At 47.9% G+C, this 15,401-nt stretch overlaps 1 protein-coding gene across 1 annotated transcript in view; it reads right to left on the minus strand.

Annotated features, from left to right (window-relative positions):
* Window positions 1–836: 836 nt before the first annotated feature.
* The window catches only part of LOC124721947 (DNA polymerase epsilon subunit 4), a 68,448-nt gene continuing 53,883 nt past the window's right edge, over window positions 837–15,401 (minus strand). The window contains exon 3 of the mRNA XM_047247110.1: window positions 837–1,412. Within this exon, the coding sequence (XP_047103066.1) occupies window positions 1,263–1,412 (150 nt within the window). The 3' untranslated portion in view covers window positions 837–1,262. The remainder of the gene's footprint in view (window positions 1,413–15,401) is intronic.

Consider the following 15,401-nt stretch of genomic DNA (forward strand, 5'->3'; position numbering starts at 1 on the left):
ACTGCTTTGTTGGGTGCTAGGGAAGGATCACATCCTTGACCCTCCAGCTGCCTAGAATTCAATGAGGGAGAACCACCAGCTCTTGGCTGCAGGTGATTGAGGCGAAGGACCACAATCAGCAATCTCCAGCAGGAGCCTGGTGTACCCCAAAGGCGCACTACTCCAACTGTATGGTGGGTGTGCGCCTTGGCAGTGGCAGTGAAAGTGTAGTAACGTATGGGTCACTACATAGCATAACACCCACACCCACACCCGTGCACTGTGACATGCACCTTGGCAGTGAAAGCGAACGTGTAGTAACATATGGGTCACTACACAAATACATGGAAATCCCCCTCCCCACACGCATCTGCAAGCAATTTCAAACAAAGGCTTTGTCCCAAATCCGATTCTCTTCTTTTTTTGGGCACTGTTCATCACAGATCATCATTCCTAATTGGTGACCAGTAATTTATTCACTTACACATATGAGTTCTATAGTGACATAACTGAAGTAATTCTCAATATTTAATAGTTAATATTTGTTTGGTTATTTAGCCTACCACTGTCTCAGCTATCTGAGTAAAATTATAATTTCAATTTTCCTGTTGTGAAACAGTTTCTCAGAATTTTATTTTATTCCTTGTTTTTGCTATGATTTACCATTTAGCTTCCTTTTTGTGTTTGGTATAATCAGTAGTCTCCTATTGTACTCATGGCAGAAACTCATTTCACTGGAACCACACGAAAGGTGGGAGCAAATGCTGTCTGAAAACAGTTCTTTGTAATTTCTTCCAACTACACATACATAGAATAAATACCATTTTAAACATTAGGTATGTAAGGTTTATCCTATATCAGGTAGGAAGTTGGTTTTTATTGCACTCTAACAGAATACTACATCTTGGAAGGATCATAAATAACTGTATCTAAACTATGAATACATGTCTGACAAAACCTTTAGCTTGTGCTAAAACATGACATTTGATATTACAAGCAAAAGCATGATTGCAAGGATTTTACATAGATAACAGCATAATATATCATAATCTCCATGCACATTTCAAGTATCAAACTTCACCTTGCATATGAATATCATTTGAAATATAATCTTCCACAGGTGGTGACAAAACAAACTTAGTAGCATGCTACAGGCATTTAAAGGTAACGGAGGCAAGTAACTTCACACTAGCACCCCTACAACTGTTTAAAAAATAACATACTTTGAAATAGCTCATGCATTTTTATAAGCACGTTTGCTAATTGAAATTAATTTGGAACATTCAACACAAGTCATCAAGTACACCCTCCAAGAATACAAGAGGGTCTACAGCTTCAATCACAGCATCAATGTCTTTTCTCTGCACGGTCTTCCTCTTCCCCTTTATTGTGAAATTGTAAGCTTCCTTTGCCAATGACTCAATAAACAGCTCCTGAAATGAACAAAACAGAATCAAAGGTAAACATAGCAAATAAATATGACTCTGGAACTCTTGAGTTGCAGCGTGAGGGTGATACAAGTGGGACAGGTGAATGCTATGTGAACAGGACTATGCAGCAAAATCTCTTACACAATTACATCATTTTGCAGCAATGTTAGCAAAGTAGCGGTGAACCAACAGGACTTCCTCTGTGATGTATAGTTTTGTACACCATATTATACCTCTTCTCAAATATATTGATGCATCTGTTGGATGTGAAGAAGTGCTCGACTCCAAGCATACTGGCCACCTTCAATGTAATTTGTGCATCATCACACTGTTCAGAGGCATGTTGTGAGCATGTGCTGTCCGAAATCAGTTCTCCGTGATTTCTTCCAACTCCACATATTTAGAGTACTTTTTTTTTTAAAACTTCCTGGCAGATTGAAACTGTGTGCCAGACCAAGACTCAAACTCGGGACCTTTGCCTTTCATGGGCAAGTGCTCAACCATCTAAGCAACCCAAGCATGACTCATGACCTGGCGTCACAGCTCTGCTTCCACCACTATCTCGTCTCCTACCTTCCAAACTTCACAGAAGTTCTCCTGCGAACCTGGCAATACTAGCATTCCTGGAAGAAAGGATATTGCAGACATGGCTTTGCCACAGCCGGGGAATGTTTCCAGACTGAGATTTTCACTCTGCAGCCGAGTATGTGCTGATATGAAACTCCCTGGCAGACTAAAACTGTGTGCCTGACCAAGATTAACTCTGGACTTTTCTTTTTAATTCCCTTTTTTTAAAAATTTGGCCCACTTTTACTTGCACTTGCACTTCCTAAAATGAAGTCTGATTTTGATAATGGTGCTCAACACAGATACAGGTATCCCTAGAGTCTGTGCTTACAGAAGCCCCATGTGTAGAGAGTACGGAGGATATCAGTACTCAAGCAGGTGTCTTAGGCTTTCTCCAAACTGTAAAACACAGCCACAGTCTGGGATTTCCGCAGAAAACTAGTCATGACATGCATGGACAAAGTGACGAGATGGTCAACCGCAGAATTGTGCACTTGAAATGCACACTGTGCAAACGTTTGCAAATTGCGAGACTTGAGTCACCATACCAACCGGGCATGAATCATATGTTCCATCACCTTGCAAACACAGCTGGTGAGAGAGATGGGGCAGTAGCTGAAGGAAGGCATTTGTCTTTACTGGGCTTAGGTACAGGCATGACTGTGGCTTCACGCCAGCATCCGGGAAACAGGCCCTCTGCCCAGAGGTGGTTGTACATATGAAGGGGAAACTGCTTGCCCACAAGAGAAAGATGATGCAACATCTGAATGTGAACATCGCCTGGCCCTGGGGGCAGACTATCAGAATGAAGTGAGAGCATGATCTAGCCCCCTCATAGTAAAGGTGGCATTGTAGTATTTATGATCCTGAGAAAAGAATGGTATCACCTGAGCCTCCTCCACTCATTTCTGACGGAGGAAGGAACTGTGATAGTAGGAGGAGCCCGAAATTTCTGCAAAATGGTGTTGGAGACAGCAATAGGATCCACAATGACATCGTCTGCTACGGTCAGGCTGGAAATTTAGGAATGAATCTTGCTCCCAGAGAGCCATTGGAGGCTGGGCCACATGACCGAAGAGGGAGTGGAGCTGCTAAAAGAACCCCAGCTAGCTTTTTTGCTATCCTGAAGATCGTGACAACACTGTGTACTCATCTGTTTATAATGAATGCAGTTTGCCATCATAGGATGACAGTTAAAAACACAGAGCATGTATCTACACGCGAATCGTGTCACGGCATGCCTCAGTCCACCAAGGGACCGGGACACAGCATGGTTGGTTCGTTGGTTGGTTGGTTTAAAGGCGGGAGAAGGGACCAAACTACGAGGTCATCGGTACCTTGTTCCTAATAGAACAATGCCACAAGTGTGAGAATAAAACGGACGAAACACATAACACAAAACGGAAAGAAAGGAAAAGCCACAATAACGAAGGGAAGGCAACAAACACTAAAAGGAACAAAAGAGGACATGAAAACAACAGAGAGATGTTAGAAACAGATGAGAGTAAAACATGAAAGCAGATTACAGTGGCTGGCCCACCACGAGAATAAAAAGGGAAAGCCAGCCACTCTGCAACACATTAAAACCTACACCCTAAAAGCATTAGTGTGGAGGGCACATAGGGACATAGGACATGCACTAAAACCTACATAGAAGTATAAAACCCACTCTCATGGATAAAACATAAAACTAAAGCTGCTGTGGAGGCATTGTTGCCCAACACTGAAGGCAGGGTGCTGGGAAAGTTAAAAGTCTGCCGCAGAGCGGATAAAAGTGGGCAGTCCAGCAAGAGGTGGACGACTGTCATTTGGGAGCCACAGCTACATTGAGATGAGTCCTCATGACAGAGTAGGTAACCATGCGTTAGCCACATATGGCCAATGCGGAGCCGGCAGAGGACAACCAATTCCCTGTGAGAGGCCTGCATGGAAGACTTCCACACATTCATAGTCTCCTTAATGACACGCAGTTTGTTGTGCGTGCTGTTATGCCATTCCATCTCATCTCACAAAGCCGGAAAACCCTGCAGTGTAAGACAGAAAGCGAACTTCGGAGATGCCTATATCCAGAAGTGGTTTCCACACTGCCTGTTTGGCCAGCTTGTTGGCAAGTTCGTTGCCGGGGATTCCAACGTGCCCTGGGGTCCACACAAACACCACTGAACGGTGGGACTGTTTCAGGGCATAGATGGACTCCTGAATGGACGCTACCAGATGGTGGCGAGGGTAACACTGGAAGATAGCTTGTAGGCTGCTCAATGAGTCAGTAAACAGGATGATGATGATGATTATTATTATTATTATTAGTATTATTGGATTATGGGGCGCTCAACTGCGTGGTTATCAGCGCCCGTACAAATTCTCAACCATTTCTAAGTCCAATCTTCCACTTGCATGAAGGATGATGAAATGATCAGGACAACACAAACACCCAGTCATCTCGAGGCAGGTGAAAATCCCTGACCCCGCCGGGAATCAAACCCGGGACCCAGTGCTCGGGAAGCGAGAACGCAATCGCGAGACCACAAGCTGCGGACTCAGTACACAGGAGAAATGACTCGCCAGGGCATGAGCGGCTGTACTCGAGAGCACGAGGTAAGGCCGCCAACTCTTTAGTGAAAACACTGCAGCCAACTGGCAAGGAGTGCTGATCAATATGTCCTCCATGAACATATGTCAAGCCTATGTGAACATCAACCACTTCAGAGCCCCGGAACACGCCAAGATTCGAGAGGAAGTGACAGCAGAGAGCGGGGGGGTTAACGGAGTCCTTAGGGCCAGGAGGTCCAGACAAAGCTGCGGCTGAGGCGTACACGATGGAGGCGTACATGAACGGACCGCAAGTAGAGGTGGTGAAGGGAAGGAATCAAGTTCAGAGAGGAGGGACCACACGCGAACTGCAATTGTTAGCCCCGATCTGGGCCACCAATGCGGGAGATGGACTGCCGTGGGTGGGAAAAGGAGACAGTAATTCGGATGCTCAGGGGAACTATGATAGTGTGCTGCGTAACTGGTGAGCAGTTGTGCACGTCTGATCTGCAGTGGAGGGACACGAGCCTCCACCAGCACGCTGGTCACCGGACTCATCCTAAAAGCTCCTGTCGCTAATCGAACCCCACAGTGCCAAACCATAAACCACACTCCCACAGTCAATTAGGGATTGGACAAGGTCTCTGTAGAGCAGCAGCAGCGTAGAGCGATCTGCATCCCAACTGGTGTTGCTCAGGTAGCGGAGGGCACTGAGGTGCTGCCAGCACTTCTGCCAGCACTTCTGCCTAAGCTGACGAAGATGAGGAAGCCAAATCAATCGAACATCGAAAACCAGTCCTAGGAATTGATATGTCTCTATTACCATGAGTGGATCATCACTATGGTGAAGTGCGTGTTCCGGATGAACGGTACGACGCCAACAGAAGTGCATACACACGACTTTGCGGCTGAAAACTGGAAGCAGTGGGCTAGAGACCAAGACTGCGCCTTGTAGATGGCTCCCTGGAGGTGCCACTCAGCAACAACCATACTAGAGCAGCAGTACGAAATGCAGAAGTCGTCTGCATCCAGAGAATGAGAGACAGAGGGCCTGACAGCTGCTGCTAGACCGTTAATGGCCACTAAAAAGAGAGAGACACTCAATACAGAGCCCTGTGGGACTCCATTCTCCTGGATATGGATGGAACTATGGAAGTCACCAACTTGGACATAGAAGCGACGGGAAGTTTTGGATAAAAATAGGGAGTGGTCCCGGGAGACCCCACTCATACAATGTGGGAAGGATATGATGTCGCCAAGTTGTGTCGTATGCTTTACGTAAGTCAAAAAAGAGAGCAATCAGGTGTTGCTGTCTGGAAAAGGCTGTTCGGATGGCAGACTCAATGGACACAAGATTATCAGTGGTAGAGTGACCCTGGCGGAAGCTGCCCTGATATGGAGCCAGCAAGTCACGTGACTTCAGGACCTGGCCCAACCCAACCGCCAACATACCATACGTTCCACGTTCCAGCAGCTTACGAAGAACATTGGTGAAGCTGATGGGCCAATTAGCTATCCACATCAAGCAGGTTTTTACAGTGTTTTGAACACTGGAATGGTGGTGCTCTCCTGCCATTGCGATGGAAAGACTCCATCGCACCAGATCCGGTTGAATGACAGGAAGATGTGGCTTGTAGTCAGATGAGAGATTTTTAATCATCTGGCTGTGGGTGCGATCAGGCCCAGGAGCTGTGTCGGGGCGATGTGCTAGGGCACTGAGGAGCTCCCACTCTGTAAATGGGGTGTTATACGATTCACTGCAGCGTGTAGTGAATGAGAGGACATTCCCTTCCAGGGGCCATTTGAGTGTGCGGAAGGCTGGGGGGGTAATTCTCCAACACAGAGCTGAGCACTTTGCTCGAGCCTAAGTACTCGGCAATCGCGTTTGCATCGGTACATAATTCGCCATTTATAGTAACACCAGGGACAGCTGTTGGGGCCTGGTACTCGAAAGGACGTTTGATCTTTGCCCAGATTTGGGAAGGTGATGTGTGGCACCCAATGGTGGAGACATATCTCTCCTAACTATTCTTCTTCCATTGTTTGATAAGGTAGTGAACATGGGCACGGAGCAGTTTAAAGGCTATGAGGTGCTCCAGGGAAGGCTGCTGCTTATGCCGATGTAGAGCTTGCCGACGCTCCTTAATTGCTTCACCGACTTCCGGCGAGCACCAAGGGACTTCCTTACACCTCGTGCACCCTAAAGAGCGAGGGATTGCATTTTCTGCCGCAGAAACAATTGTTGTAGTCACCTGCTCAACCATCACATCGATTTTACCGTGTGGGGGAGATTCAGCGGTGACAGCAGAGGTGAAAGTTCCTCAGTCCGCCTTGTTCAAAGCCCATCTGGGCAGGCTTCCTTATGCCTGATGCTGAGGCAGTGACAGGGAGATGAGGAAGTGGTCACTACCACACAGGTCATCATGTGCTCTCCAGTGGATAGGTGGAAGTAGTCCTGGGCTGCAAATTGATAAATCAATGGCCGAGTAACTACCATGAGCCACACTGAAACGAGTGGCGGCCACAGTATTTAAGAGGCAGAGGTTGAACTTTTCTAATACAGCTTTAAGAGGGGTTTGAAGGGGCACATGTTCACTACAGACCGAGTTTAGGACATAAATGCAAACTCCACCTGACACTCTATTATAGTCGCTACGGTTCCTGTAATATCCTTTATATCCACGGCGGGCAGGGGTCCGCATTGCTGGGAACCAGGTTTCCTGGAGGGCAATGCAGATAGCAGGTGTAAAGCTCAACAGTTGCCGTAGCTCAGCCAGGCGGTGGACAAAACCACCGCAATTCCACTGGAGGATGACATCGTGAGATTGGGAAGGCATGGAACATTCAATGAGGCAGTTTATGCCTCAGGGTCACCTGCTGCCACCGATTTATTGCCTGAGCAGTCTATATCCATTTTGTCTGAGGGTCTGGCGATATCTAGGTCCTCACTCGACGCTAAAATCTCCACGTGATCCTCAGCCGCAGAGTTGTAGGTACTGGTGGTGTGGGTGCCATCGCAATTTCCTTGGTCTTAGGGGTTCTCTTTTTGGATTTCTCTCATTGCTCCTTGGTTTTCCCTGCCTGGGAGGACTTAACTGGCTCACTCTCCAGGACTGACGATGAGCGTGAAGCTCTACGACCAGCTGCTTTTGGGCTCTTCAGCCACTGGTGGGTATCATCTTTCCCACTAGAAGAAACCTGGAAAGGGAGTGACCCAAGGGACGCCTTCCTAGCGAGAGAAGCCGAAGAAGACTTATGCTTAGAAGTGGGGACGGGCATCCCCGATGGGTGGGGTGGGGGGTGGGGGGGGGGGCGGGTGTTGCTCCCAAAGTAGGTGGTGCAGGAGCAACAGAGAGGGAAATGCTCACAATCATCAAGGGGGCAGGTGTAGTCTTCCGGCTCTGAGAGGTGACCTGGGTTGGCGGAGCTGATGGTGCCAGAACTGTTGTAGCAGCGGTGTAAGACGATGTCATATGCACATATGTTCAAACTTTCTCTTAGCCTCAGTGTAGGACAGTTTGTCCAGGGTCTTGTACTCCACGATTTTCCTTTCTTTCTGGAGAATCCTGGAGTCAGGCGAGCATGGCGAGTGGTGCTCTCTGCGGTTGACACAGATGGGAGGCGGGGCACATGGTGTATTGTGATGTGATGGGCGTCCGCAATCTCAGCATGAGAGGCTGGAAGTACCATGAGAAAACACATGGCCGAACTTCCAGCACTTAAAGCACCACATCAGGGGAGGGGTATAGGGCCTTACATCACACTGGTGGACCATCACCTTGACCTTCTCGGGCAATGTATCACCCTCAAAGGCCAAGATGAAGGCACTGGTGGCAACCTAATTATCCTTCTGACCCCGGTGGACACGCCGGACCAAATGTACACCTCGGCGCTTTAAATTGGAGTGCAAATCATCGTCGGACTGCAAAAGAAGGTCCCTGTGAAACATGATACCCTGGATGATACTTAAGCTCTTATGGGGCATGATGGTTACAGAAACATCACCCAGCTTGTCACAAGCGAGTAACTGCCATGACTGGGCAGAGGATGCTGTTGTGATCAAGATTGACCCAGACCTCATTTTGGACAAGCCCTCCACCTCCCCAAACTTGTCCTCCAAATGCTCAACAAAAAACTGAGGCTTCGTTGTCATGAAAATTTCCCCATCAGCGCCCTAACATACAAGGTACCAGGGTGAATAACATCTGCTGCCATCCTTAGCCTGACGTTCCACCCATGGTGTGGCCAGGGCAGGGAACGATTTGGGGTCATACTTCTGTGCGTTGAATTGAGCTTGTGCTTGTGCTTGTTTAGAGACTGCTGGTGTTTCACCACCAGCAAGAGATGATGTCCTACGCTTCATCGCGTATCATCCTCCCTGATGCCACCCACTCCGACCAGGGGCCCTCCTCACTGGCACCTTCCAGCTGCAGCAAAGGCCACCTGGCAGGATGGCCATTGCCGGGAGTCCCAATGCCTCAGGGGGATGGGCATCTACCCCTTGGCATAGGTGGGGAGTTACTGGAGCAGACATCAGCAGAGCGAGCGAGACCTGTGTGGCCAGGGGGCTACAACCAACAGGGTACATGGCGGCCCCACCACAATGGACTGGCTACTGTGCTGGATATCAGGTGCAAAAAAGTCCACGTTCATCGTCGACGCAGAAATCGTCACAGCATAGTGCGTGGTGGAAAACGCACCCAGAAAGGTGTCCTCACCCAAGAGATGGAGAATGGGCAGGACTGCAATGCGACGACGAGAAAATGGGCTGAAGATCTCAATGCACGATGGACACGTAGCACTTTGTAAGGCGAAACAGCATAGTTGCCCCAATTCTTAAGCCAGGCAAGAACCCAATCTCTCTCAACAGCTACTGGTTGAGTCGTCTGCCAACATAGTCTGTAAGCTGCTTGAAAGGATGGTTGTTGTTGTGGTCTTCAGTCCTGAGAAAGGATGGTTAACTGCATATTATTATGGGTTCTCGAATCTTGTGGCCTTCTGACCTCCTATCAGTCCTGTTTTCAGGAGGGATGATCCACAACCAACCATCTGCTTAGATGGGAAGCAGCAATCTGATAGACTTTTTCTAACTGCCAACACCTTATCACAATATTTTAGATCTGCATAAGGCATATGACACAGCATGGCAGGCTCACAGTTTACTTGCTCTCCATGACTGGAGGTTTCAAGGCACCCGATAAGTTTTACTAATCAGTTTTTATCCCACTGGTTGTTGGCTCTAGCCAACAAGCATCTGAATCTTCATCTAAAGGTTCTAAAAAATCAGACTAAGATAAACGGTCCATTCCTTCGCCAACTTCAAGAGTTCTTGTTCAATGGTGTCACCATGATACCCTCACCCATCTGAACTTCTAATTGCTGGTGGGCACCGCCATCCGTTTTTCTGTCCTGGAATCTACAGGCCAACCCAGAGAGAATGCCGATGACTCCATAGATCTCATGGAACACAATCCTCCAACCTCTGCACCCTGTAGCAGTTAGTCTTGGAAGGCTTGCACTCAGCAACCGGCGAGGTGACACCTCTTCAGTTTTTCCCTGATGCCCTTTCCCCATCATCATTCTCCATCAATGGAACGTTCACAGCCTTAGATCCAACAAAGAGGAATTACGACTGCTCTTCGAATCACAGGAGTCAGGAAACAAAATTGCATCCTCGCGACTGCTTTGACCTCTCGCATTCCTTTCTGTTGTGCTTTGACCTTCCCATTGAGGATGGCATTCAGTCTCATGGCAGAGTCATTCTGCTCATCTGGAATGAAGTTCATAGTCAAACGATCTCACTGAATACCTGGCAACAAGCTGTTGTAATACACATTTCCCTTCCTCGCTTCACCTTTCCTCTTTGTAACACCTACACCCCTCCATCCTCCGGTGTCACCAAAGCAGATGTCCTCCAGCTTATTCACCCCTTTTTGCTGCTTGGTGACTAATGTGCACAATCCCTTTTGGGACTCTTCAAGAACCTGTCAGCGAGGTGCCTTCTTGGCTGACCTTCTCAGTCAGCTCAACTTCATCAGCCGTAACTCTGGAGTGCTCGCATTCCTTCCAGACTCCACGCACACATTTTCCAATTTGGACCTGCGCATCTTGCCCATCATCTGGCCTGTTCTCTTTCACGTACTGTAACGACCACTTCCCGTGCGCTGTCAGTTTGCTGACTCCTACCCCACCTACCGTAAACCCAACTGGCAGCTTTCTAATGCCGACTGGAGGCTTTACTCCTCCTGGGCAACCTGCACTGAACATAATTTCCCCAGTTGTGATGATCAGGTAGAATACCTTACAAATGTTATCCTTACTGCCGCAGAATGTTCCATTCCTTGCACTTCATCTTTACCACGCCGTGTCCTGGTTCCTTGGTGGACAGACACATGCCACGATGTATTCGCACTTGGAGATGTGCTCTCTCAGTTTTTCACTGTTGCCCTAAGATTGTGAACAGTATTCATTACAAACAGTTGCGTGTGAAGTATCGTCGCATTCTTCGGGACAGCAAAAAAGCCAGCTGGATTTAGTTTGTTAGTCCTTCTAACAGTTCCACTCCCTCTTCTGTCGTGTGGGCCAACGGTCCATTTTCCAATTTCTGGCGTAAGAATAGCAGATGATGTCATAGTGGACCCCACACCTTGGGCCACTATTTTGTGGAGAGTTCGAGCTCCACTCACCATCACCCTGCCTTCCTCTATCGGAAACAAGTGGAGGTGGCTCAGGCAATACCTTTCTCTTCTCAGAATCGTGAGAGCTACAATACCGCCTTCACTAGGATAGAGCTAGATCACGCTCTTGATTCATCCCGATCCTCTGCTACAGGGCTGGACGCCATTCACATTCAGATGTTGCAGTTTCTTTCTCTTGAAGGCAAACACTTTCTCCTTTGTACGTGAGATCACATCTGGGAAGGGGGGCACATTTTCCAGATGCTGGCGTGAAGCCAGTCATACCCATACCTAAACCTGGTAAGGACAAACACCTTCCTTTAGCTACTGTCCCATTTCTCTCACCAGCTGTGTGTAGAAGGTGATGGAATATATGATTCATGCCTGGCTGGTATGGTGGCTCAAGTCTCACAATTTACTAGCCACTGTACAGTGTGGATTTCGAGGGAGCTGTTATGCAGTTGAATATCCCGTCACTTTGTCCACCCATGTCATGAATGGTTTTCTGTAGAAATACCAGACACTGTCCATGTTTTTCAATTTGGAGAAAGCCTATGACACCTGCTGGAGCACTGGTGTACTCAGTACTCTCTATACGTGGGGCTTCTGAAGCCACCTGCCACACTTCCTTCATGAAATTTTAAAAGACAGTCTTCACGATACGTGTGGGGTCTGTCTTATTGGACACATTTAACCAGGAAAACAGTGTGCCTCAGGGTTACGTCCTGAGCATCATCCTCTTTGCTATCGCCATTAACCTTATAATGGCCAGTTTCCCTCCAGGCATCTCCCACGCCCTTTTCGTTAATGAGTTTGCAATCTATTACAGTTCTCCATGGACTTTTCTCCATGAGCAGCATCTTCAGCAATGTATCATCTTTACTCATGGAGCATCGACAATGGCTTTCGTTTTTCCACTGACAAAACTGTTTGTACAAATTTCTGGCAGTGTAGTTATTTCTTCCACTATCTTCACATCTTGGGCCTGTTGCTCTTCCTTTCATTGAAACTACGAAATACCTGGGGCTGATGCTCTATAGGAAACTTTCAGGTTCCTCCCACATCTTACCTGGCAGCCCGCTGTATGCGGTCCCTCAGTATCCCACGTGTCCTCAGTGGTACTTCATGGGGAACAGATTGAACCACCCTCCTCCATTTGTAATGATCCTTTGTCTGTTCAAAGCTAGCCTACGGGTGTTTCCTTTATGCATCTGCACGTCTGTCCATTACACGCAGTCTCAATACAATCCATCATTGTGGCATCTGTTTGGCCACTGGCCTTTTACACAAGCCCAGTTGAGAGTCTGTAGGCAGAAACTGCCAAACTACCACTGTCATAAACCCCCCCCCCCCCCGACCTTTCTTCTTCTTCTTCTTCTTCTTCTTCTCTTCTTCTTCTTCTTCTTCCTCCTTCCTCCTCTTCTTCCTCCTTCCTCCTCTTCTTCCTCCTTTTCTTCCCCGTGTGCTTCTGAAGGCCAACCCATGCATCTGACTAATTACAAGCGAGTGGTTAATGCGTAATTTCCTGCCCCGGGTTGACAGGTAGGGTTCACATGTACCTCCGGTAAAGGCCAGGCCCAGGGAGGTGTGATTGCCAGAGCTGCTACCTTCCCAAATTGCCGATTGGTCCCTCTGTCAGGTGGTAGGGAGGTATGACCTGAGGTGTGAACAATCACCTAAAGTGGGTGTGCCCCACTCTGAGTGGCTCCCCTCGGTTGGAAGGAGCACGCCATCGGAGATCCTGGAAACATGAAGGATTTTATCCCAATGAGCCAGTCCTCTTTTTCACTGTGAACATCTACCAAATGTAAACAGAATGAGGCTAATGATTCAAGATGCTCCCAGTTGCACCATGGTTCCTCTTCATTTCACATACTGAAGACAGTCAGTCCTTCGCTACATCAATCCGTTTTTTATCTCTTGTTTATTGTATCTCTTATTTACGCAATGGCACTTTGCTTTTGGAAACCAATAGTGATTATCAAGTCCAGCAACATTTTATGGCTTCTCTCCTCCACAGTTATCCTGTTCATGTTGAGGCCCATAGAATCTTTAATTCTTCTTGTGGTGTTACTTACATTAGGCTGCTCAATGGTCTGACAGACAGAAATCCAAACGTACCTCTCTGATGAGGGTGTCATTGCAGTCCACTGGGTGATGAAAAAGGTAGGTGCAACCTTAGTGCCCACACGCACTCTTTTCCTCACATTTGATAGAGTGGTGCTTCTGTCAAAGATAAAAGTAGGCTATGAAATTAACACAGTCCGACCGTACATTCTGAACCTGATGCATTGCTGCCAGTGCCATTGTTACAACCACAGTCTAGAGTCCAGTTGACTCCTGGCCAAATGTGTAGCCTGCAGTAGGGGTGCTCCTGAGAGCAATTGTTCACCTCCTCCCCACTTTATCAACTGCAATGGCAACCATCCGCCTCTTCCTGAGATTGTCCTGTGTATCTCTATGAGCAGGCTGTCCAGGAGATCCAGGTGGAGGAAAACATGCCTTACCCAGTTGCTCACTAGTTGTTGGCTAGTTGGAAATGCTGCATTCTACCATCTGGCACCTATAGTACTGTTCTTGCTACATCTCGCTCCATGGAGGACATTGTCATGCAGACATGCAACCTTAAATTTAGCACTGCCAGTGTGTAATGCCCTTCTTCAAGGTAGGGTCACAGTCTCCTCCTCCAGCTGTGCAACAAGCCACCAAACTTCCGCCTCATGGGGTGAAGTCACCTGCTACACAATCGTCGGGCCGGAAAGGACAGAAGGAGTACTCCCGCGAAAACTTCCCACGTCCCTCCAGCGAACCAACACCTGAGTCTTCCTCTGCTAACTGGAAAGGCTTGAAGATGTCCAAAAAAGGCAAACGGTCTTCTTTGAGACTCTGATGTCCTCATCGACGGTGGCGCAACTTGATACCCTCGCCCGGCCAACATCTGTGTCGCTGGTGCGCACCACCAACTGTTTTTCTGCCCTGGACTCCCCAGACAGACAGAAGGAGAATGCCGATGCCTCTGTAGCCTTCATGGAACAGGATCCTCCAGTCTGTGCATTGTAGCAGTGAACCTTTGAAGGCTGGCACTTGGCAGGCACTGACATTACACCCCTTCATGTTTTCCTTGTCTTGACTCTCCTCCAATGGAACGTTCGTGGCCTTTGACCCAACAAAGAGGATTTATGGCTGCTTTTAGAATTGCAGCATCCATTTGTACTCTGCCATCAGAAAACAAAATTGCATCCTCAAGACCACTTTGAGCTATTGCATTTCTTCCATATCCGTTTTGACCTTACCCCCAAGGTCGGCATCCTATCTCATAGGGGAATTGTGCTGCTCATAGGTGATGACAGTCATAGCTAACCCATCTCCCTGACTACCCCACTTAAAGTTGTTGCCGTTCTTTTCCTTCCTCATTTGACCTCTTCCCTTTGTATCGTTTACATCCATCTGTCATTCAATGTCACCAGGGCAGACTTCCTCCAGATTATTGGACAGCTGCCTCAGTGACCTTAATGTGCACCATCCTCTCTGGGGTTCTTCCAGAACCTGTCAGAGGTGACCTTGTGGCCGACATCCTTGAACAACATAACCACCCACATTCCTTTCAGACTCCTCACACACCTATTCCTATTTGGGCCTGTCCTCCTGCACTGCCCAGCTTGCCCTTCATCTCAAGTGGTCCGTCCTTTCTGATGCCTACTAGAGTGGCCATTTCCCATGTGCTATCATTTTGCTGACTCCTACCCCACCTGCGTGCACACCCAAATCGCAGCTTACTAAGGCCGACTGGAGGCTTTACTTCTGCCTGGCGACCTTCAAACAAACAAGATTTCCCCAGTTGTGATAACCAGGTGGACTATTTCACCAACATTATCCTTACTGCTGCAGAACATTCCATTGCTCACACTTGCTCTTTACCACGCTGTGTTCCCCCTGTGGGTCCAGGGGTTAGAATAGGCCTGAGGTATTCCTGCCTGTTGTACGAGGTGACTAAAAGGAGTTCCACATGTTTCGGCCTTGATGTGATGGTCCCCTGTAAGGTTTGACCTCCATTCTTCAAAATTTTGCTGAAGAGCGAGCCAACGATTCCAGACCTTTAGTACATGTTGCCTTGGGGAAATATTCAGGTGTTGGATTCATCTGATTGTGAATTTAATCAGGTCCCGGAGCTGCGATGTGGGGTGAGACAAGAGCCTGGAGTAATTACCAGGCAGTGAAA

This window comes from Schistocerca piceifrons, chromosome X (assembly GCF_021461385.2).
Source record: "Schistocerca piceifrons isolate TAMUIC-IGC-003096 chromosome X, iqSchPice1.1, whole genome shotgun sequence".
Lineage (NCBI taxonomy): Eukaryota > Metazoa > Arthropoda > Insecta > Orthoptera > Acrididae > Schistocerca > Schistocerca piceifrons.